General features: G+C 44.4%; 1 protein-coding gene across 2 annotated transcripts in view; it reads left to right on the forward strand.

Moving 5' to 3' along the window:
- Positions 1-22,165, forward strand: part of LOC146812404 (solute carrier family 2, facilitated glucose transporter member 10-like) — a 134,765-nt gene that overhangs the window by 40,059 nt on the left and 72,541 nt on the right. The window contains exons 2-3 of one of the 2 annotated variants that reach the window (XM_085619403.1): positions 3,118-3,272; positions 6,369-7,751. In XM_085619403.1, the coding sequence (XP_085475529.1) occupies positions 3,269-3,272; positions 6,369-7,751 (1,387 nt within the window). In that variant the 5' untranslated portion in view covers positions 3,118-3,268. The remainder of the gene's footprint in view (positions 1-3,117; positions 3,273-6,368; positions 7,752-22,165) is intronic. The other variant, XM_085619404.1, reaches the window with a different exon arrangement.

Genomic DNA, 22,165 nt, shown 5'->3' on the forward strand with positions numbered 1-22,165 from the left:
GCGTACAATATATCAGATTAGTTATTAATTAAGGCGGAGAAATCCAATCCTCTGCTCTGTTGAGGCCAGTGTGCAGGCTGTTAGTTCGTAGTATCCATTTCAGCTCTTCTTTATTCAATAGTGAGCTCAAGTCTGCACCTCTAGGTGGGGGCTTGACCACCGTGATCACTTGCTAGCGTAAGTCATTTTCTACGTGGCCTTTAAGTTCGAAATGCTCCACCAGTGTTGCATTGCTCACTCTGCAACAAATGTGGCTCTATTGCTGACAGATTCGGATTCATACTTTTTGTGTGGTTTGTCCTATATAGATCTGGTCACAGGGGCAAGTAATGCCATATACAACATTCAGAGTATTACAGTTGGAAAATTGGCTCAACAAATGTTATTATGTACACATTTTTTGTCTCAATGGTGAAAGGGAAGACACTTCAATTACCGCATTTAAAGTGTCCTAACTGAGGGGTCGTACCACAAAGTTCTGGTAAGGCTTGGGTGAGATTGGTAGTGGGGAGGCTAGCCCTGACCAAGTGATCTTTAATACTTCTATTTTTACGGAATGCAAACAATGGTCTTTCCAAGTTAAGTTCTCCTGCATTTATTACTGGCCAGTGTTTTAGTATGCATTTTTTAACCAGATTGGTCACTGGAGAAATAGTGGTTACACAGACCATGCGGTCATTGTTTATCTTAGTCTTGGGAGTTAAAAATTCCTCTCTGGGACAATACCAAGCCCTCTTCATAGATTGCCTCACAATGTGACAGAATCTGCCTAATATTGTTATAAGTCACTCTAAAAAATGTCTGAGTTGCAAAGTATCTTCTCAGTTGCTTTTTGTCTTTTGTTCCCCACTTTGATAAAGTTTTTTTTTATGTGTTATGTGATGGAATAAATACCTTTAATTTTCTAATTTAATTGCTCTTTTGACAGAGAACTTATTTTTTTTCTATGGCAATTGTTCCATGAAAATTCATACTAAGGGACCACATGTTTCTCTTTAAACATTTCATATCCATGGTCCCTTATATACCTTGGGTTCCCTTGTCCTTAAAAACATCAAGTTAAATACTAGGCTAACGTCTAAGTATTTCGAGTACCATGAGCTATAGATCAAGACAAATTCATACTTGTCTTCAAAAGTCCAGTTAAGATATTACTATTACCTGGATGTAGTGGTAACCATGGAGCACCTTGGATTGCATATTAACATTACGTTTGGTCATTTCCCCAAATAGATCATTCGGGCGTGTAGAAGTAAGTGGTCGAAAATGGGAACAGATGCAAAGTTTGAATTATGATGGCGCTTTTGCACCAGTCCTGTTGTTTGTTCCCCAAAACTAAATCATCTGGAAGTGATCAATGAAGCCAAACATAAAATTTGCCTTGTGAATTGGGCTCACTAGATGGGTTTTCACACAGTTCTATAGCTGGAGAGGATGGTTGATATGCACAAATGCTTGTCAAAAAAGCTCTAGAGTATTGAGTTATTAACACCCAGACCTGGATTATGATTGTCCTCAAGGAAATCGAAAATGTTAAAATATGACACCCCGGGTTACGAAATTTAATGGTTGTAATAAATGCCATCTATAATAATTTTATCCCTCAAAAATGGTGCATAAAATTTGGATTTGGTGCTTTTGCACGACAGTCTCTATGTTCTAATAGTTTCCAAGCCTTTTCCTCTGTTAAATTTCAGGAGGTTTGACCTGCCTAAATTTATCATACGAGAAATCCAAATGTACGATCTTCATCGTACCCATCAATTACCAGGTGTGATAAATATCACACCACATGCAATTGCTATCCCTGTTTAAACAGGTGGTTGCACAGGGTTGGCTGTTTCATGAGACACTCATAATGAAGGCCCTAGTGGCTCAAAGCAGCCTTTCTTGCTGCTAGTTAAAGGAACAGGTATTCTTCTATGCTTATTAATTTTGCATGCACACCAGTGTCCTTTTAACAAGTACACATATATAATAATGAAGATTGCTCTCAATGTAGGCCCTGTTACTTTCCCCCATCTCGCCTTCCTTAATAGCTCTTACAATACTGTCCAACACATGAGTGGTCAGCACACTTTCAGCCAACCAGACTCTATGGCAGGTTGGGTGTTTGGAGGGATGCCAGTCTGAAGGAGGCGCTCTAGTCTAGTACATGAGTTTGAGACAAGAATGTCTGTTTGGTAAGTTGTCTACATTTTCTAGTTCTACAGTCAGTAGTTGTAAATCCATTTCTGTTCAGTAAAGTTTAATTTTGCTTTATTAGCATGGCTTCCAGATTCGGTATACTAGAACCCCTTATCAGTACATCTGTAAAGTGCCTAGAAACTGCATTTGCCAAAATGAAGCGCTCCACTGTGCATTTCACAGGCTTGTTATGATGCAAGTCAGTGAGCAGAGTCTTAAGATGGCGGCACATACCTGTCAGTGTGTTTACCTGTTCCTGACCTGCCCCTGGGGCAGCAGCTTAGCCTCAGGCATTTCTATGGCAACCAGCAATGAATTAAACTCTACCCCTGACGCCCCTTGCCTTCTTTTGCAGCTGGATAGAAGCACAGCTACCACGAGCCCAGCTGTAATTATATAGTCATCTCAAATGAAGCACTTTATTGTTTAGACTTGCTAATTATCATCTGCAAAGGGCTATGGTTGCCATGGCTGCCAAGCCTGTCATACCCTCTTACTTTAATCTCATTCAGTTCCTGGCATCCCTTATTGTTTTCCTATTTTTACTTTGTCAATCAGTGTTGTTATAACACAGCAACGCTGGTTTCTCTCCAAAGAGGCCTGTGCTCTGCAACTTTTCCATAGTCGCTCTCGTGCACCTTTTGTTTATTTCATTAGCCTCTTCCCAGCTCATGTCAGATCGGCTTCTCTAATATCATTATTTCAAGGCCAGATTAAAGGGCACGTCTCTCTACGTTTCTTTTTTCTTCCATCTGGTCGAAGTATGCCAGATTGGCTGTGCTGCTCTTAGCTTCAGTGTTATGTAAAGGATATTTCACAATATCGATTATAATAGCAAACCTGTGACAAAACCTGTCTGACGAGAAAAGTGTACACACCATACTCACCTTACTGCTTGTGAACTGAAACTTACATATTGGTTTGCTTCAGATGTCAACCTTTTGGGATCTAGCGCGTCTTCGCAAAAACAGTCAGCAAAACCTACCTAACTAAATGGATAACTTTCGGTCGATATTCGCCCATTTCATCGAATTATCGGAAATCACCTAAGAAGAAGAGTTCCTTAAGGCGTTGAATAATAATGGGTGAGTCTTATGTTTTTTCTTTTCAAGTTAATTGCTAAATCGTTGTGAGAAAAGTTATACTGTATTTATTTTTACTTCGTTACAATTTAATATTTTACTTTTTGCTAATTAAAAAACGGTCTGCTGTCATGTTATTTTCTTTGTAAAGTCATGCTCGGCTTTCATTTTCTTTTTGGGTCTTCGCATACCAAGAGAAGGCCGGTGCACTTAGCAAGTGACTTTTGGGCACTCTTCCTTATTGACCAGACGACCTATTTGCGAAATGAAAACGTTACGGTTTTAGAAGGAATTCTTCTTTTCTAGTTGTAAGTGAGCAATTGATTCTTAACCATTGGGACTCTGGGAAGCATTGCATTCCATTGAATTTTGCTCATCAGTGGCATTACTCAAAAGGGATTCTAATGACTCAATCTGACTGGGACCGGGAATGAAATGGTGCCCCTTCCAATTGTGACTCACAATGACTTTAATCACTGTTTTTTCACCACATCTGTAAATAATGACCTGCCTAGTTTTTTTTTCAGTAGGCAGATGTTTTTTTTTAGACCTTTTGCAAATGCACAGTTTTCAATGCGATCTCTTTGTCCATAGAGTGCATCGTAAATCGCTTACCTGTTTCCAAACCAGTTGGTGAGAACTTTTAACGTCGTGTTTGTCAGCATTTATAATATTCCATTCATATTCAGTTATCGATCTGTGCATCTCAGGGTTGTTTGCTCTTCTTCATCAGGGATATTACATACTGCTTTCACTATGTGAACGGACAAGCGTGTGATTCTAAATCTACCCGCCTCTGTCATACATTGCCTCAATGCCCAGATACACCTTAATCTGCAAGGGAGGGAGGGGGGGGGGTATTGGGCGCTCATCCAGTTTTGTCTTGTTTAATGCGTGTTCAGAAAGAAATGCAAGAAACCTTGTCCTGCTGCTATTGATCAAAATCTTCTATCCTAAGACTCCAAATCTCTTGCCCCACTCTTTCGACTGCCCAACAACTCTGAGCATCCCACTCGCACCAGTACAAATTCTCCTCAACCTGGGACTCACATTCAATATTGTCTTTTCTTTCACGCCCCAAGCCGACACCTCAGCAAATTACAGCTCCCACTGAGTGATACTAGGACTCAAAGTTGGGTTGTGTCATCGTGATTATAACTGGTTGCGCTCCAGAAAACAAAACACGATCATGCAGTTAACAATGATTAACAATACTGGAGGGTTTCGTAAGAGTGAAGGAAGCAATGGCGCTCATGCGTGTGCGTCAGGGTTGTTGCTAAGAAAGGTATAAACGGTGCTGACAGGTCAGGGGAACCAAACCCAAAGGAAAACAGCCCCTGCAAGTATGTGGGTCAGAACCCACAAGAACAAAATAGAAAAAGGTCCTGTGCACACGTATTGGAGTAAAAGTTAAAGGTGTACCCAACGGGTAATTACACAGAAATCAAGGAATTTTCTTGTTCTCGAAATCATGAAGATCCACATCAGATATGTCATATGCAGGTGTCTGTTATATGTATTTTCATCAAGATCAATACAGAGTGAAAAAAACCAGCCGACACGTGTTTCGTCACAACGTGATTACACTTTGTGACTCTTCAGGGCTGTAAGTGAAACAAAGCTGTATTGTGTTCGAGACGTCGGTGAGAAAGGTGTAACCGGGTCCTGGTAGGGTAAAGTTACGGGAAGAGGGCGGGATGAACGAGGGAGTCACCTCATAAGATCCCCGGGATACGGGAAAAACATAAAGACGGGTGTGTCTTTAAGTAAGTTCTCAAGATAAAGCACTCGTGTGAGTGATTGGTGGGGTCTTCCGGTAGTCATGCAGTTAACCTGTTCCATTCCTTCCCATGATCCTCATCAAACTGGACTCCGATTTTAAGGCGGTACTGTGTGCTTAGCTCACTTTTCCCTACATGGCCACACTCCTGGGTAGTTGATTAGCGTAGATGTGTCCAAAGAAGATCCAGACGGGCTGGATCCATGCCAGGTTTAGAGAACAACCACTGACTACATATATTCATCACTTTAAATTAATTGTGCGTGAATGTTTCTTATTTGAATTTCAATAAACTCTGTCATGGACCAGTTCCTGCTAGACTTCTATTATACGCATTTCCAATAGACTATTCCTATCCATTCAACTGACCAGACTGCTGAATTTGACCCCTGCTCAAACCTGCTCCCCCTAGCTCATATGAGGTACACGCAGTGCATAATTTATGAAAGAATGAGTACCGGAACCCAAAGCTCGGCTCAGAAGCCTGTGGCTGTTGCAATTAAATGTCAGCACACCCAGTACCAAGGCTGCGCAGTCAACCTCATGCCTCTTTAATCTACCACCAGATACTCCCTGCCCCTTTATCTCACTCCTGCAGGTTCCTGCTTTCTCCCTTTCTGACGGGTTTTCTGTCTTTCTCTTTCTTTTAGATTTGTGTGTGTTGTACATTAGATGCACTCAGTAAATATCTGATGTGGACAAATATGTACCGGTCCTCAAAAAAAAAAGATGCTGGTGGCCCCACTGGCAACCCCCAGCTCAAATTAAGCACTGGGTTCACATGATTTGACAGGACGATGTGAAAGCACCCGCTGCGTTTCCCTGCAAACTTGCCAGAAAACCATCCTTAGGAACTTCTGAAAATCTCTCTCTGCATCTCCTTGCAGTTTTGAAAAGCAGTGTTCCTCTGAGTTTACTAACCTCAAACCCTTACCCTTCCACTCTAGTTTAAAGGGGCAATGTAGTGAATGATGTCACCGTAGGCTTTTCTACCTAACCATGCATAATCAAACAAAGGGGCATCATTAAACAATCGGGCATTCTGGATCCCTTATTTTTGATAATTGATCCACTTTTAGTGTTGGGTTCAGTAGACAAGATTTCCTATTTTTATTTGTATGGCCCCTTTAATATATTGGCTCTCTAGCTCTTCTTTCCTGCCTTTTCCTCCTCCCAGAAACAGTGACAGGAGGGATATGTACCAGTGGAAATAAATGAGAATTAAATAACATTCTTCAAATCAAATGATCTGTAATGATGTCAATTGCTATTGCAAAAATTGTTTTGAAAACTAAATTCCTTTTTCACTTGTCTTTTAGGCCCTGGAGTGCGAGTTCTGCTGTTGTCCACGGTCGTTTCTCTGCTTGGAGGACTGATTTTTGGATACGAGCTTGGGATCATCTCGGGGGCCCTGCTTCAGCTTCAGACAGACTTTTACCTCAGGTGCTTCGAACGAGAGATCCTCGTAAGTGCTTTGTTAATTGGTGCTCTTCTGGCATCCCTGGTTGGAGGAATCATCATTGATCACCATGGTCGTAGAGCGTCAATGCTGGCTAGCAATGTGGTGCTTCTTGTGGGCAGCCTGGCTTTAATTTTGGCAGGATCATTCATATGGCTTGTGGCTGGGCGCGTCATTGTAGGGTTTGCCATCTCTATCTCATCCATGGCATGCTGTATCTATGTCTCTGAGATTGTGAGTCCTCATCAACGTGGCATGCTGGTGTCTCTTTATGAAACTGGTATTACAATTGGTATTTTGCTCTCGTACGCATTGAATTATTTCTTATCGGATGTAAAGGAGGGATGGAAATATATGTTTGGACTGGCTATTGTGCCAACAGTTATCCAGTTTTTCAGTATCCTGTTCCTTCCATCTCAACTTCCAAAATTAAACACACAGGACCAAGAAACACATAAGGGCCTTATTCCTTTACAGAACATTGAAGAAACCGAGGAACCTAACCATGAACTCAATTGTGAGCGTCAATATTCATTTAGTGACCTTTTCCGTTCTAGGGACAACATGAGGATGAGAACGTTAGTTGGACTTGGTCTAGTCCTCTTTCAGCAGCTAACTGGCCAACCGAATGTCCTTTACTATGCTTCAACGATATTTAGTTCCGTGGGCTTCCAGCGTGATTCTTCAGCCATGTTGGCCCCAGTTGGGCTTGGCGTGGTGAAGGTTGTTTCCACATTGGTCGCCATGGGCTGTGCTGACAAAGCTGGAAGAAGAGTACTGTTGCTTGCCGGGTGTGCTGTAATGTCAATATCGGTCACTGGAATTGGTCTAGCAAGTTTCAAAATTTCACTGGAGTCTCACAACAGCTGCAACAGCATCACAAAGTCAAACTTTTCGCAATATATGGTGAACGCTTCTACCACACTAGTTATCACTGACTCCCCAGTGCAGACCATTACTCTTCCTTCGGTGGCCAGGAGAGATGCAAACAATCTGGGTGTTGCAGTAACTGGATCACAGGCCTCTAACATAGATGTCATCAGCTCTAAAAACGTAAGATTGTTTGCAAACGTTTCTTACACTCAAAATGTGGGACACCACCTCCAGTCGAAGGAAAAACTGCTAGAAAAGAATCCAATGCCTTTCAATAACACACGACTTGCTGAACATACTGCTCTGAACTGGATCACTTTAGTGAGCATGATGGCATATGTGAGTGCGTTTTCAATTGGATTTGGCCCAAGTAAGTTAAAGTATGCGCACCATGTTTTATATGCTAAACCGTAAAGTACAAAGGTTTCTGGGCCACAAGTAACATGACACTATGTGCCTGTCGCATGCTTTACAAGGGTATGTTCTGGTTTATGGCCTTGGCTAGAGTGTGTTTTCTATTTTTGGAAATCATTATGATATTGAGCAAAAGAAAGTGTTCCATTTATTCCTTTTCTTTAACATTTAAAATAATTAAATCAATTATTGTTACTGTATACAAAAGTGTCCATACTGAGGGTTATCAGTGGAAAAAACATGGGAGCATGATTGCCTATCTTATTAGGTCTGGCCTACAAGGCGGCACAAGCTGTCTGGTTGTGAAAGACCTACTGTGGGCGTAGTAAGAAATTACAGCTCACTGACTGCTTACAATTGGTTTTCTTTGATGTTACTATTATTGGTTGCTTTTTATTTATTGGATTTCCTTGCCCCCTTTTGCTTGGATGACTTGTATCGTTCCATTCCTCTCTTTTAGGGAGGTCCTTTTAAGGTCTCGCCTAGGCATCACATGCTCTGTCTCTCGAGACATGCTTTATCTGGTGTGTGGGCATTCAGCACGCGCATCGCTTGTGATTAGTTCCTTAATGTGCTTGTGAAAAATCCTTGCTTTTCATTGGTCAAAAGCTTACATTTGTCCCTCCTTTTGCTCTTTTGGTCATGCCCTGGAGACTGCCCCTGTTACATGCATTAGTTCACGGTGAGCCCTATACGTTACAGTTGCACACTACTTTTTCTTTTGCCTCGGCTTCAAATGTTAATTGCCTGCACCAAGCCCGGCCGCTTTTCATACACCGCGGCCCGCCTTTCATTCACCCGGTGTCCGATGTCCATGTTGTGTTGCCTTTAGCCCCTCCCTCCCCATGGCATTTAAGTTGTAAATTCCCCGCTCCCCTCCCGATGTCCAGGTTTCACTGCTCCAAGTGTGCCCCGCCTCCCGCCTTTCATTCATCCAGTCGTGTTGCTTTTAGCCCCTCCCTCCCCTCCTCATGCCGTTCAAGTTGTAAATTCCCTGCTCCCCTCGTGTTGTCCATGTTTTTTGTTTGTGGCTTGCACAGTCGTAATGGCTGCTTGGGGTGCCTCGCCTTTGCTTCAGCCCACCCTTGCCCCTCCCAACTTTGGAGCTCGTGTGTAGAGCGGGCAGGACCAGACCAATTGCATTTCTAATTCTTGTTAGTGTAGTCCAAGCAATCCTCAGTAACGGAAGACCAATGCTAAACAAGCATTTGCAAAGCAATAGGTCTTGCTTTACTGAAAGTTTGAGCTATGCTGTTGCAAGTTATAATGCAACGCCGATAGCTCAAGCTTTCAGTAATGCGTGACCTATTGCATTGCAAATGCTTGTTTCTTTTTGGTTAAGCACTCCAGGAGAGCATGTGTTTTCCACCTCTCATCTTCATGTGCTTTTTTCCTGCCATACCAACCGTGTTTTGAGTTGCTTTTTACCGTGTTTGGTCCCCCAATTCCCCAGGTTGCTCTCTTTCATGTATGCATCGTCCCCCGCAAAACACCCTGCACTCCGTGCTGCAATCTTCCTTGTGTGCTTATCCCCTGCAAAACAACCCCATGCCCCTGCGCTCCGGGTTGCTCTCTCCATACCTGCCAACTTGTACCTAGTTAGCCACAGGAGTGTAAGCCCTGTAGTGCACAACCTTCTTCTTCGCCAGCAGCATACTGGTGAAGTGCGGGCTCATCCTAAGCTCTTCTGTTTTTCTTGTGTGACAGCCTTTTTGTGAATATAAAAACAGTCTTTAAGTAGATCTATTAAAATTATATGGGCCAAGTATTCTTGAAACTTCTTTATTTCAAATAGACCGGTCGCATGCAAGATTAAAATCAAATAAAAGAGGGCGGGTAGGTGATATTTATTAGTATACCTTTCTCACTGCCTTAAGTTAGTTAACCTGTTTCAGCGCTTCCTATAGCATGCTTATAAATCTCTGGGCTTTCTTCAGGAACAGAAAACCCCTTTTCTCACTATCTTCACTATGTCCTATTCACGAGGTGGGAAAAAACAAAGGTTAAAAAACGTATTTGTTAATATTACTAAATAAAAACAGGAACATAAAATTGTATATTATAGACTGGAACAGCATGGGACACACAGTGTTACTGGAGCTCATCTATCTCCCTGTACCTTCTTGCTCCTGGAGACAGGATAGAACGCCTCACCTAGCACATGCTAAATGTTTCTTACCATATTAGTTTTGGATCACAAGGGACCGTGAATCTGATTAGTGCATGGCATGCAGTCCCTTTACAATTTCCACAGCTATGGGCCATGAGATGTAAAGGCAGCTAGACTTCAGTTTTGTTCATGCCTTGGGTTGAGTGAAATACACGAGTCTGGAGGCACAAATGTGTGCAGATGTGATATGTAATTTAATCAGGTAGATGATTTGCAAGATTTGTGATTGCATCCGTTTAATTAAAGGTGAGGTCATAAGCATTGCATTTGGTTTGCATGGCTGTTGTGTGAGTTATCAATTCTGATCCTAACCATAACTTGCAAATGTTGCAGTTTTTTCGGTTTTGGTTTGTGACCTGCACTGGAATGCTCTGGAAATCCCCATTGGAAACCACAGTAGTGAAAGAAAGCATTACTATCACACAGTGCCACTATGTGAGAATTACAACATTCTGGATATAAACATCATCATAAAAATGTCAGAAAATAAAAGTATGTGTAGTTGGTTTAGACAACGGTAGGATGCCGTGTCTACTATTGGGACCTAAGGTAAGTTCATAATACACAGTGGCGCAGCTAGCCCTTGTGCCGCTCATGGCGGCCTCTGCGTTTGCTGCCGGCGGACCCTGCATGAAAGATCGCAGGGGTAGGAGGTGCTGGCGGTGTCTGCTTTGCCGCCCTCATTGGGCGCATGAAAGAGCAGGGGTGGAGGCCGCCACCCCCATAATGCATGCCGCCCGGGGGCACACTGCCCCCTCCACCCCCTTGCTACGCCACCGATAATACATGAGGGAAATTGGAAAATCAGACGACAAAAGTAATACATGCCTTTTGAAAAAGAGCTATAGGTTTAGACAGAATTTAGAAACATAATTTTCGAGGCATATGAGCTGCAGATCGTACACTGTGCATAGATCGCCATCTGGTGTTGGGCTCGGATACTTGCACTTTGTTGTTGTCTTGGAAGAAGTCTTTTGTAGTCACGAGATAGGTGACTTCTCCCTTGGACGATATTGCGCGTGGGCATCGACTTCATCCTCAGATTGTTTTTTTCTGCCATCGGGTTCGGATGTAGCTTTTGCGCTCCGGTTGGATACCTTATTTTCCAAATCTTTTCGACGCGCAAACTATCTACGGTATTGTTTTCGATCGCGTGATCTTCGACGCGCATCTCAACTACTGGATTCTGGTCGTCGACGTGGGCTGCTGGGCCTATCGACGCCGTTCGGGCCTGCAGCTCATAGAAAGGATTCATTAAAAAAATGCCCCCAGTGTGGAGCGAAATTCCCACACAGTGACCATCACAAGGTCTGTAACCTGTGTCTCTCACCCGGCCATGACGAGAACAATTGCCAGGCCTGCGCCTCTTTTCGGTCCAAGAAAACCATCCGTGAACGCCGGGCCCGATGACACATCGTGGCGCAGAGAGCAGCTCCGGCACCAGTGAACATCTTCGACGAAGGCCCCGATGTCCCAGAGAAAGATTCCGAGGATTGGGAAATCGTGTACGAAGCAGACGACTCAGACGACCACATCACTCCTGGTCAACGAGTGAGTACAACTGCCCCACCCCAACCCCACCCAAAAAAAAGAAGGCCCTGGTCAAGACTTCGCCTGCAGGCCCCAGTCGCAACCGAAAACAAGCTTCAGAAGCCCGGCCCACGTGCGCGGCACCGAAGACGGGAGAGCAACCTACTCCCAAAAAGAAGTCTGCACCGACCACCTCGACGCCGAAAGACAAACCATCAGATCCGAAGCCAAAGCCCTCGGAACCAAAAAAGATTTCCGTCTCCATAGCGAAGCCAAAGGACTCCAAACAACCTCCTAAGGCCTCGGAGCCGAAAACCAAACCCTTTTCGGCCCCAAAAAAGTCAGCCCCGAAAGCGGTTACCGAAGAGGAAGAACTTTTTCGACCGGATCCTGTTGATCCCAAACAGAAAAAACTCCATATAGACCCCAAAACAGGACGTGTGGCTGCTGTTCCACACAAGAAGAGGAAGCTGGACACACCAGACACTCCTACAGTGCCTGTAAAGAAAAGAGACTGTGCCACTTCACCTATAAGACCCTCTTCTCCTGTGCTTCCTCCTCAGCCTGTTCTTCCTCCTAAACCTGTCTCTCCTCTACAACCTCCACCACATTCACCACCGCAGGATGATGATAATGATGATTTAGGTGGTGGGGGAGGCAACAATGACCCTTTCACTGACCCTGATGATGACACGGACACACCACAGGACGATTGGGATGATTATGATGACCCAATAGATCCCCCAGACCTGCCTGACCCACAACCATATCCAACAAAACCATCTCCCCAGATGACAATATTGGCTTTGGTCAGCTTGTTAATAGAGCTGCTGTCTACCATGGTGTTCACATGCATTCAGACCCAGCAGACGAGGATTTCCTTCTATACACCTTCGAACAGTCACAGAAGACTGTCCAAATACTGCCAATGCTCAAAGGGGTCATTAAACATGCCCCTGACATATTCAAAGACCCAGTGAGAGCTAGAATTCTCAATCCCAGGATTGACAAAAAAGATAAACCTGCCCCCGACTATCCCATCTACATCAAAGGGCAGCTACCCTTAGACTCACTAGTGGTAACTAACGGTAGGAAACGCGCCAACTCCCAAACCTCCGGCGACGCACCACCTCCAGATAAGGAATCTAAGTTGTTAGATGCCTCTGGCAAGAGAGTTGCTGCCCAAGCAGCCAATCACTGGCGCATAGCCAACAACCAAGCATTATTTGCTAGGTATGGTAGGGCTCACTATGACCATCTAGAAACCCTATTACAACATTTACCTGATCAGTACAAAACACAGGCAAATGACATATTTCAAGAGGGCAAATTAATAACCAACACCTCAATCAAGTGTGCCCTTGATGCAGCTGACACAGCCTCTAGGTCCATTAACACTAGTGTGCTACTCAGACGACATGCCTGGCTACATATTTCAGGCTTTAAACAGGAGGTACAGACAACTATCCTCAACCAGCTGTTCAATCAGGAACAACGTTTTGGACCGGCTGTAGACACCACTCTAGAGAAAATGAAAAAGGACACGGAGACTGCTAAATCCATGGGAGCATTACAGTCTCCATCCACACGTGGTTCCTTTCGTCGCTCCTTTTATAGAGGAGCATCCAAAAACATTGGAACAGACATCGCCTCCTCTTCCTACAAAAACACCACTCAAACATCCCCCAACAGAGGATATTTTAGAGGCGGATACAGGGGAAATAACAACAAAGGGAGAGGCCGAGGTAACAATAACACCCGTGCCTCCCCCACTAATAAACAGTGACTTCCCTCCACTCCCTCCAGACCATTCCACTCCGGTCGGAGGAAGACTTTCACAGTTTGTACCTGTCTGGGACTCCATCACAACAGACAGGTGGGTGAGACAAATTATCCAGTATGGTTACTGCCTGGAACTTACAGCAATCCCACGCACCATACCACCCAAACAGCGTCCAATGTCCACGGAACACCTTACACTCTTAAAACAAGAGGTTCTCTCACTGCTTCAAAAGCACGCAATAGAACCAGTTTCCTTACAGCATCAACCAACAGGGGTTTACTCACTATATTTCCTAATCCCCAAGAAGGACGGGACTCTAAGACTAATACTCGACCTCAGACCCCTCAATCTTTATATACAGTCAGATCATTTTCATATGATCACTCTCCAACAGGTCCTCCCGTTGCTGCAACAAGGCGACTTCCTTGCCAAATTAGATCTCAAGGACGCCTACTTCCACATTCCCATCCATCCTGCTCACAGGAAGTATCTAAGGTTTATAGTGGACGGACACACTATCAGTTCAAAGTCCTTCCATTCGGGGTGCCCACCGCACCCAGAGTGTTCACAAAATGCCTCGCGGTGGTAGCAGCACACTTAAGGAGACAACAAATCCATGTGTTTCCATATCTCGATGACTGACTGATAAAAGCCAAGTCATTCAACCGGTGTGTTCATCACACCCATCAAACCATCCAGCTGCTACGCGACTTGGGATTCACAGTAAACTACACCAAGTCATATCTTCAGCCCTCTCATGTACATCAGTATCTAGGGGCCACAATAGACACCTCCAGAGCCCTGGCATATCCCAATCCAGCCAGGATAGCCAGTATACAAGCCCTAATCACCAAATTTCAACCACAGCACTCCCTTCCAGCAAGGGTATTGATGCAACTCATAGGAATGATGGCCTCTTGCATCTTTATCGTACCTCATGCAAGACTTCAGATGCGCCCCTTACAGGAATGTCTAGCACATCAGTGGAACCAGGCTCAGGGACATCTTACAGATCAGGTGTTGGTGGACAGCCGCATACATCACTCTCTGCAGTGGTGGAACACACAAAACCTGACCAAAGGGCGGCCGTTCCTCGAGCCGGTTCCACAGATAGTGCTAACAGGAGACGCATCACTCACTGGTTGGGGAGCCCATCTCCTAAAACATATGATTCAAGGCAAATGGACCACTCAACAGAAAGTGCTCCATATCAATCATCTAGAATTGCTAGCAATATTTCTAGCATTAAAATCTTTCCAAGTACATCTACAGCACAAGACTGTCCTAGTCCGGACGGACAACATGACAGCCGTGTATTACATACAGAAACAAGGAGGCACACATTCTTTGCAACTGTCCCAGCTCGCACAAAACATTTGGAGATGGGCCATTCCACAAAACATATACCTGCTTGCAGAACATCTTCCAGGAGTTCACAATCTGATTGCGGCTCTGCTAAGTCGGCAGACGCAGCAGATACACGAATGGGAACTTCATCCCCAAGTTCTTCAACCATTTTTCCACTTGTGGGGTCAACCGGACATAGATCTGTTCCCCCCACACGCAAATGCAAAATGCCCAACCTTCACCGCCAGGTTTAAACATCCGTTGTCCAAAGGCAATGCGATATGGATGAACTGGTCAGGCAGATTTGCATACGCTTTTTCCTCTCTCCCACTGATTCCCCAAGTAGTACGCAAGCTCAGACAACAGTCTCTCAAGATGATCCTGGTGGCTCCCACATGGGCACGCCAACCGTGGTTCACAACGCTGCTGGAACTCTCAGTAGTTCCACACCAAAAACTACGCCTCTCCCCAACATTGCTAACGCAGAACCATGGAGAGATAAGGTACCCCGATCCAGGTCAACTGAATCTAGCAATCTGGCTCCTGAAGTCCTAGAGTTCGGTTATCTTAACCTTCCGCCAGACTGTATGAATATCATTAAAGAAGCCAGATGCCCTACTACTAGAGCTTGCTATGCTGCAAAAATGGAAAAGATTTGTCATCTACTGCAGTAACAATCATATTGATCTGCTGGATGCTTCCATCCAGGACATCATTTGCTACTTGCTACACTTGCAAAGATGTAATTTGGCATATTCATCCATACGATTACATCTAGCAGCACTTGCTGCTTATTTACAAAATAGACAACACTTGTCTATTTTGTACCTGCTATAAAAGGTACTATAGTACCTGCGATTAAAGCCTTTATGGAGGGCCTTAAAAGAATAATTCCTCCCAGATTGCCACCCTCTCCGATGTGGAATTTAAATATTGTCCTTACCAGGCTCATGGGTCCCCCATTTGAGCCTCTACATAAATGTGAACTTCAGTTCTTCACATGGAAAGTAGCTTTCCTTGTCGCAATCACCTCTCTCAGAAGAGTAAGTGAGATCCAGGCTTTAACCATACAAGAACCATGCATACAAATACACCGTAACAAAGTGGTTCTCAGAGCAAATCCAAAATTCCTTCCCAAAGTCATCTCTGCTTTTCATCTTAACCAATCAGTGGAGTTACCGGTGTTTTTTCAAAACCCAGACCCCGTAGCAGAGAGAGAGCTCTTCACACACTAGACGTCAAAAGAGCACTACTTTGTTAGATTGACAGGACTAAACCCTTTCAATAAACAAAACAACAGTTTGTAGCCTTCTCCCCACCTCATAAGGGTAACCCCATCTCCAAAGCTGAGATCGCAAGGTGGATAGTAAAATGCATTCAAATATGCTACTAAAAAGGCTAACGCACATTAACAATTCCCCCTAGAGCACATTCAACACCCAAACTAGGGGCTTCCATGGCATTCTTTGGGAATATCCCCTTAGATGACATATGTAAAGCAGCAACAGGGTCTACACCACACACCTTCACCAAACACTATTGTGTTGATGTGCAGGCTAAACAACAGGCTTCTGTAGGCCAAGCTGTTCTTAAAACACGTTTTAAAACTACTGCAACGGATACAGGTGACCACCGCTAAGGGAGACACTGCTGGACAGTCTATGCACAGTGTACGATCTGCTGCTCATATGCCTCAAACGGAAAATGCTACTTACCAGTATGCATCTGTTCTTGGCATGTAGAGCTGCAGATCCGTACACGCCCACCCACCTCCCCGGAACCTGTATCTGTTCCAGTATTATCTTCATTAGATACATTCACGTGGACATCTCTTCTATTTCTTACTGACTCCATTATTTCCCATCATGGCGAAAAACAATCTGAGGATGGAGTCGATGCCCATGCGCACTATCGTCCAAGGGAGGAGTCACCTATCTCGTGACTACAAAAGACTTCTTCTAAGGTGCAAGCATCCAAGCCCAACACCAGATGGCGATCTATGCACAGTGTACGGATCTGCAGCTCTACATGCCAAGAACAGATGCATACTGGTAAGTAGCATTTTCCTTCTTATATAAAATGTGATAAAAAGAAGTAATAGAATGATAATCTCCATGTTTTTTTCACATAAATAAACCCTGTCAATGAGCAGTTAATTTGAACACATAAGTCCTCCGACCGACTGAGCCACTTTCAAAGCACAGGGATGAGACATATTTACAACAATATGTCGCATCTCTGTGCTTCCCCCTGCGCTGGCGCACAAACTGCTGGCATGAGCTGGCACAGGCACCCTTGCACCATCGTGCAAGGATGCCTGCGTTATGGGGAGAGTGTTTATGAGCAGGAAGGGTTCCCTTCCTGCACATAAACAATCAGAAATGGCACTTTTCAACTTCTACGTGTGCTGCTTTAGCACACATAGAACTTGCACAACGTCATTGTTTTACTGATTGTTTGAGTGCAGGAAGGGAACCCTTCCTGTACATAAACAATCACAGGAGGTGATTTCCTCTTTCTATGTGTACTGCAGAATCCAGCACGCTTAGAAAGAGGAAATAACTAGGAGAAATGAATACATTTCTCCTTGTTGCGCCTCCCTACGCCTCCCCTGGCGAGGTGTAGCATTCTGACGCATTCTCAGGTTTACGATTTCTCATACATTTGGGAATGTGTCTGGTTGCATGGGTGTTGCGTGGGAACACCCACAGCAACACCCATGGATCGCCCCTTTCACGCAAAGTGCTGTTTTTCAAAGTGGCCATATGTACAAGAACAGGAAAAGTCACGCAGGGTGGCTTGTCCTGTCCTTGTAAATATGGAGCACTAAAATGCGCCACGGTGCGTCACAAAAAGTGACGCACCAGTGGCCTAAGGGGCTTGTAAATCTGCCCCCACCCTTCTTTAGATGAAAAGGTGATCTGCAGGAAACAAATGATGCGCAGTCACTTCCAAGAGGAGTACACGTGAGAAATATGGGCACCTCCAAGCACTTTCACATTAATCTGGACTCCAACATGCATATTCCACCTTTCAAGAGGTAACGGAGATATAGCTCATAAAATAGCCTATCGGATGCAAATTTACACAATAACTGTACAAGGATCTGTGTTTTTAGAAAGAGTCACTAGGAGATGTTTGTCCCTCCGTTGTACCGGTTGACTATTGTCTGGCTTTGTCGGGCTGAGATTTGAGTGAAGATGAACATTTATTTTAAACATTAGGCCGAGTAATTATCTAGCTGTTTAAGATAATGATTTACAGTCTGAGGCGTTTGATTTTCCACAATCATATGATGTGTATGATATTCAGCACTTTCAGAGAGAAATAAAACAAGCATTTGCAATGCAATAGGTCTCGCATTTGCGGGAGTTTAAGCTATTGGCATTGTAAATAACAATGCCTTTTATTTATGTTTTTAAAATCAAAACATAAATAAAAGGCAATGTCATTTACAATGGCAATAGCTCAAACTCGCATAAATGCGAGACCTATTGCATTGCAAGTAGTAAGGCCGGTGGTACCGCTGGCATGACTGAGCGGAGGGGCATATGCAGGCTGCGCTACGCTTTCCAACGAGGCGGTTTCAGCCGGGACATTAACAAGTCAAGAATAAGCACCAATTACATTCCCAGAACGACGCATGCACATTTGTGTCTAGTCGTTATCACAGTCCTTTATCATACACTATTTACCCTAACTCTCTATTAAGCTAGACCTAAAAAGCAGTTTTAGGGCAACACCAAACAGCCCTCTTCTGAAAACATTTAAATATGCATTCATAAAAGCTCCCTATGTTTTGTATGTATAAAGGTAGCAGCACAAATAAAGCTCATTTCAGCCAGACCTGAAAATAGTGCGTGAGGAGCCCAGAGTGACATGTGAAGGACGGTAGTGGCTGCCACTCGCCAAGCCCTGCCGTCCGTGCCAGAATTTTATGTAATGCTGTGAGCGTGATATTCTCTATATTTGAACAGTTACGTAATCTGCAATATGATGTGGTTATTCATTTGAATCCATGACCCTATAAGTGAGTTATTATGTACGTGCTGCCAGGGAGCTGGCATCAGCGTGCTGGAAAGATCACAAGACGCGCGGGCGAGGCTCTGCAGCTGCTGTGTTCGGTATTAAACCACCTCAGAGACACGGAAAGACAATATTTACCAAACTAGCACACACGAGATGAAAGGACGGCACTACACACTCTGGGGCCGGGAGGACTCGGAAAGGTCCGGCTTTAGTGCAGTCACCAATCGGTTGCGAGTTCCCGACCCACGTTACGGTGGTCGGCAGGACCCACAAGAAGGAAGACAGACAGGGGCGGAACAGCTGCAAAAGGTGCTCGATTCTGGCTTGTGGTTTGCCCTGTCAAGAGTGCTGGTTGTGTTAAAGCTGCAAGTCTCTCGCTGCGGTTCTTCCTTTAGTTATTAAATCTCTCTGATCCACGTTACGTTATCAGATGCAGCCAGAGGATGTGTGCAGTGCCTTGGGTATTGCAGGGGTGCGGGTGGGAGTCTGCTACGGCCCCCACACATCTATTAAAGTCTCTAAATCCTTACAGAAGAAAAATTTTAAGAGACAGTGTCGAAGGCGGCAAATAACGCCAGACCAGCTACCAAAGCAACCTCAGGCACTTAGAAAAACCCACAAAAAAAGCAATTTTATGAGTGAGCAGTTAACATTTCTGAGCTAGTTACCATGGGTGCTTTGGGTTTTAACTAGACTTCTGTCAAGGTTGATTTGTGAGCTGAAACAAAAGGCTGCAGTCTCCATGCCCACTCTGCACCTAGTGGCGAATGATGCCAGGGGATTCGCCCTCCTCCTTTGGCAGAAAAAGATTAGACGTTCCGGAACAATCATACTGGGTTCGATTCACAAAAACAAGTCCGATAGGTACTCCTGCAGATTTTCACCCACGTCTGGAGAACATTTTAGATTTATGGAAAATTCAGAAAGATTACAGCAGGGCTCCCGAGATCCCTCGACTGTGGCTGCTGTGAACTGCATATATGAATTGGGACTTGTAAATCATTCCCTTTACAGACTCAGATTGATGTTAATGGCTTCCTTAATATAGGGGGTTTCAACATTAGCTCCCTTGTAGATTCTGCGCCATCAATTGCTGATCAATCATGGAGCAGCTAGGTCACTTCTTACTGTTGGAAGAATTAATTTACATTATTCAAGGACACTAGTCAAGGCTTGTGCCTTATTTGGGTGCAGTGTGTACAGTCATGTGCAAATCAATTGAAAATAATCAACGGAGGCCTCCAACACATACCATGCACTATGTTTGTCATTATGATTGAATTTATTATAGGTGTTCATCATTCACCAATCAGGATACCCTCTAAGCCGTTCAACAGGAAGAATATAAACCAGTGGTGCGCGCACACCACAGAGGAGCAGGGCCAGGAATCGAAAGTAGTGGTGCGCGTGCACCACAGAGGAGTGGGGGGGAGGGAGCGCGGCAGCGAGGTGAACGCGCGCTGCTGCGCGTGCTGTCCACCGACGGGAATGGGCGTTGCAAAGGCGGGACATGCGCCTGCCTTTGCCCAATCGCGTGCCTTTTTAAAAAAAAAAAAAAACACGCAAAAGCCAATGGCGGGCGCAGAAAGCCTGATCACACGCACAAGCGTGTGAGCAGCTTTCAGAACCCCCTTACAAGAGGTCTCGCGCTGCAACGCTAGGCGCGAGACCAAAAAACGAATTAAGGTTTTTCGTTGTTACTTTAGATTTTACTTTTCGTAGGGGTTCACCTCTTATGATCAATTTCTTTAGATGGCATTGGGTTGAAAGGTCAAATAAGAGAACTATAGGGCTACCATGTACATCCACTCCTGATTGGGAGCGGGAGCTTCCAGAGAGAGCAGTGGCGTAGCCAGTGTCATGCGCCCTGGTGCTAGGAAGGAAACAACGCCCCCTACCGCTGTTGGAACTGTGGAGTACACCAATAATCAGGGTTCAGTGGGTCCCTCATGCCTCTTGGTCCCGGTGTCACTGCTACTGGTGCACCAATGGAAGCTCCACCCCTGAGCGGGAAAGGGAAACTCTTCCAGAGACTGCTGAAGGTCATGAACCTGTGAATGACCTGTTCCTGAGCGGTCTGCACTATGATGTCAAAGGTCGAGGCCTGGCCATAAACTGCCTATGTGAAGGGAGCAGAAATTGTCTGGATATAGGGGTGGGTGGAATTTTTAATTTCGCTAGTGGAATTGGGGGAATTTGGTAATTCCACGTTATTCTTGTAACACGGAATTGCTAATAAATTCTGCCGCTCCACCGGTGGAATTAATCTGCAGATTTTAGTTTCAAACGGGGCTAGAAGAGGGCGCAGTCCCTCTCTGTTTAAACACCACTGCAGATTAAACTTTAATCTACAGTGATTTTTAAACATAGAGGAACAGCTCCCTCCTCTGGCCCTGTTTAAAAAACACTGCCCGCATTGCTGTGCATACACCTTGGGACCCTTAAATACTCAGAGTATATAAGGTTTATATACTCCGAGTGAGTAAGGGCACCGAAGTATATGCACAGCAGTTCATACCCCTTGTCACCATTACATACTACTAAGTAAGGGCGCCGAGGGGTATGCATAAAGGTGCATACCCCTTGGCGCCTTTACAGACTCTGCAGTGATTACTGTAGAGTATGTGAGGGGAGCGATGGGTATGCACAGCAGTGCCAGATAACAAATGCAATATAGTGTATACCCCTCAGCGCCCTTACATAGTCTGCAGTGATTACTGCCTTATTTGTTTATTGCTTTAGATCGAAGCCTGCAACAATCTCTTGCGTCATTAAAAAGAAAAAAAAAAAGGCTTTGAGTCTACCCAATACTTAACATTAGTAGACTTTCTTTTCACACTCATTTCCCTGTTTTTTATATATTAGTGGATGCATTTTTACTTCTCCTTCGTGTATTTATCCCTTTGTGGAGCATCGCCTAGTACAGATTGCTAGGTTGATTAGTGTCGCCCCGCTGTTTGCACTCGAACTTTGGCAGCTTTTTCTTTAAAAAAAAATAAAAAATTCTGCTTCCCCCTTGTTAATTTCACCCACCTCATTCCTCCCATACTCCCTTGTTGCTTATTTTATTTTTGTGTAGCACTCCATTAATGCATATGTTTTTACAATTTTCTCCCTTGTGTGCTTCTCGCAACATACCCCCTGCCCAATGCTCATTGTTCCTGGCTCTTTGTGTTTCCCCTAAGTTGTGTGCTCTCTCCCTTGTTTGCTTTTCCACTTAACCCATCACCCTCATGAGCTCCACATTGTTCTGACAGCTAGTGTGCTTTACCCTCCCTGCAATTCTCCAGACTTTCCACGCTCTGGGGAGCAAGAGTAGGAGACTTTATGCTGCAAACAGATGATCCGCACAGATTTCTTAGTGGTGTTGGTAAATAATTAATTTATGTATTTCACTCAGGTATACGTGCACGATGAGGTACATTGTATGAGGATAGGATAGTGTTAAGTGCCGCAGCAGGAATTTGGATCAAGACATCCTTGCTCTGTGTGTGTTAAATCTTTATTATTT

The sequence above is a fragment of the Triturus cristatus genome, chromosome 7, assembly GCF_964204655.1.
Source record: "Triturus cristatus chromosome 7, aTriCri1.1, whole genome shotgun sequence".
Lineage (NCBI taxonomy): Eukaryota > Metazoa > Chordata > Amphibia > Caudata > Salamandridae > Triturus > Triturus cristatus.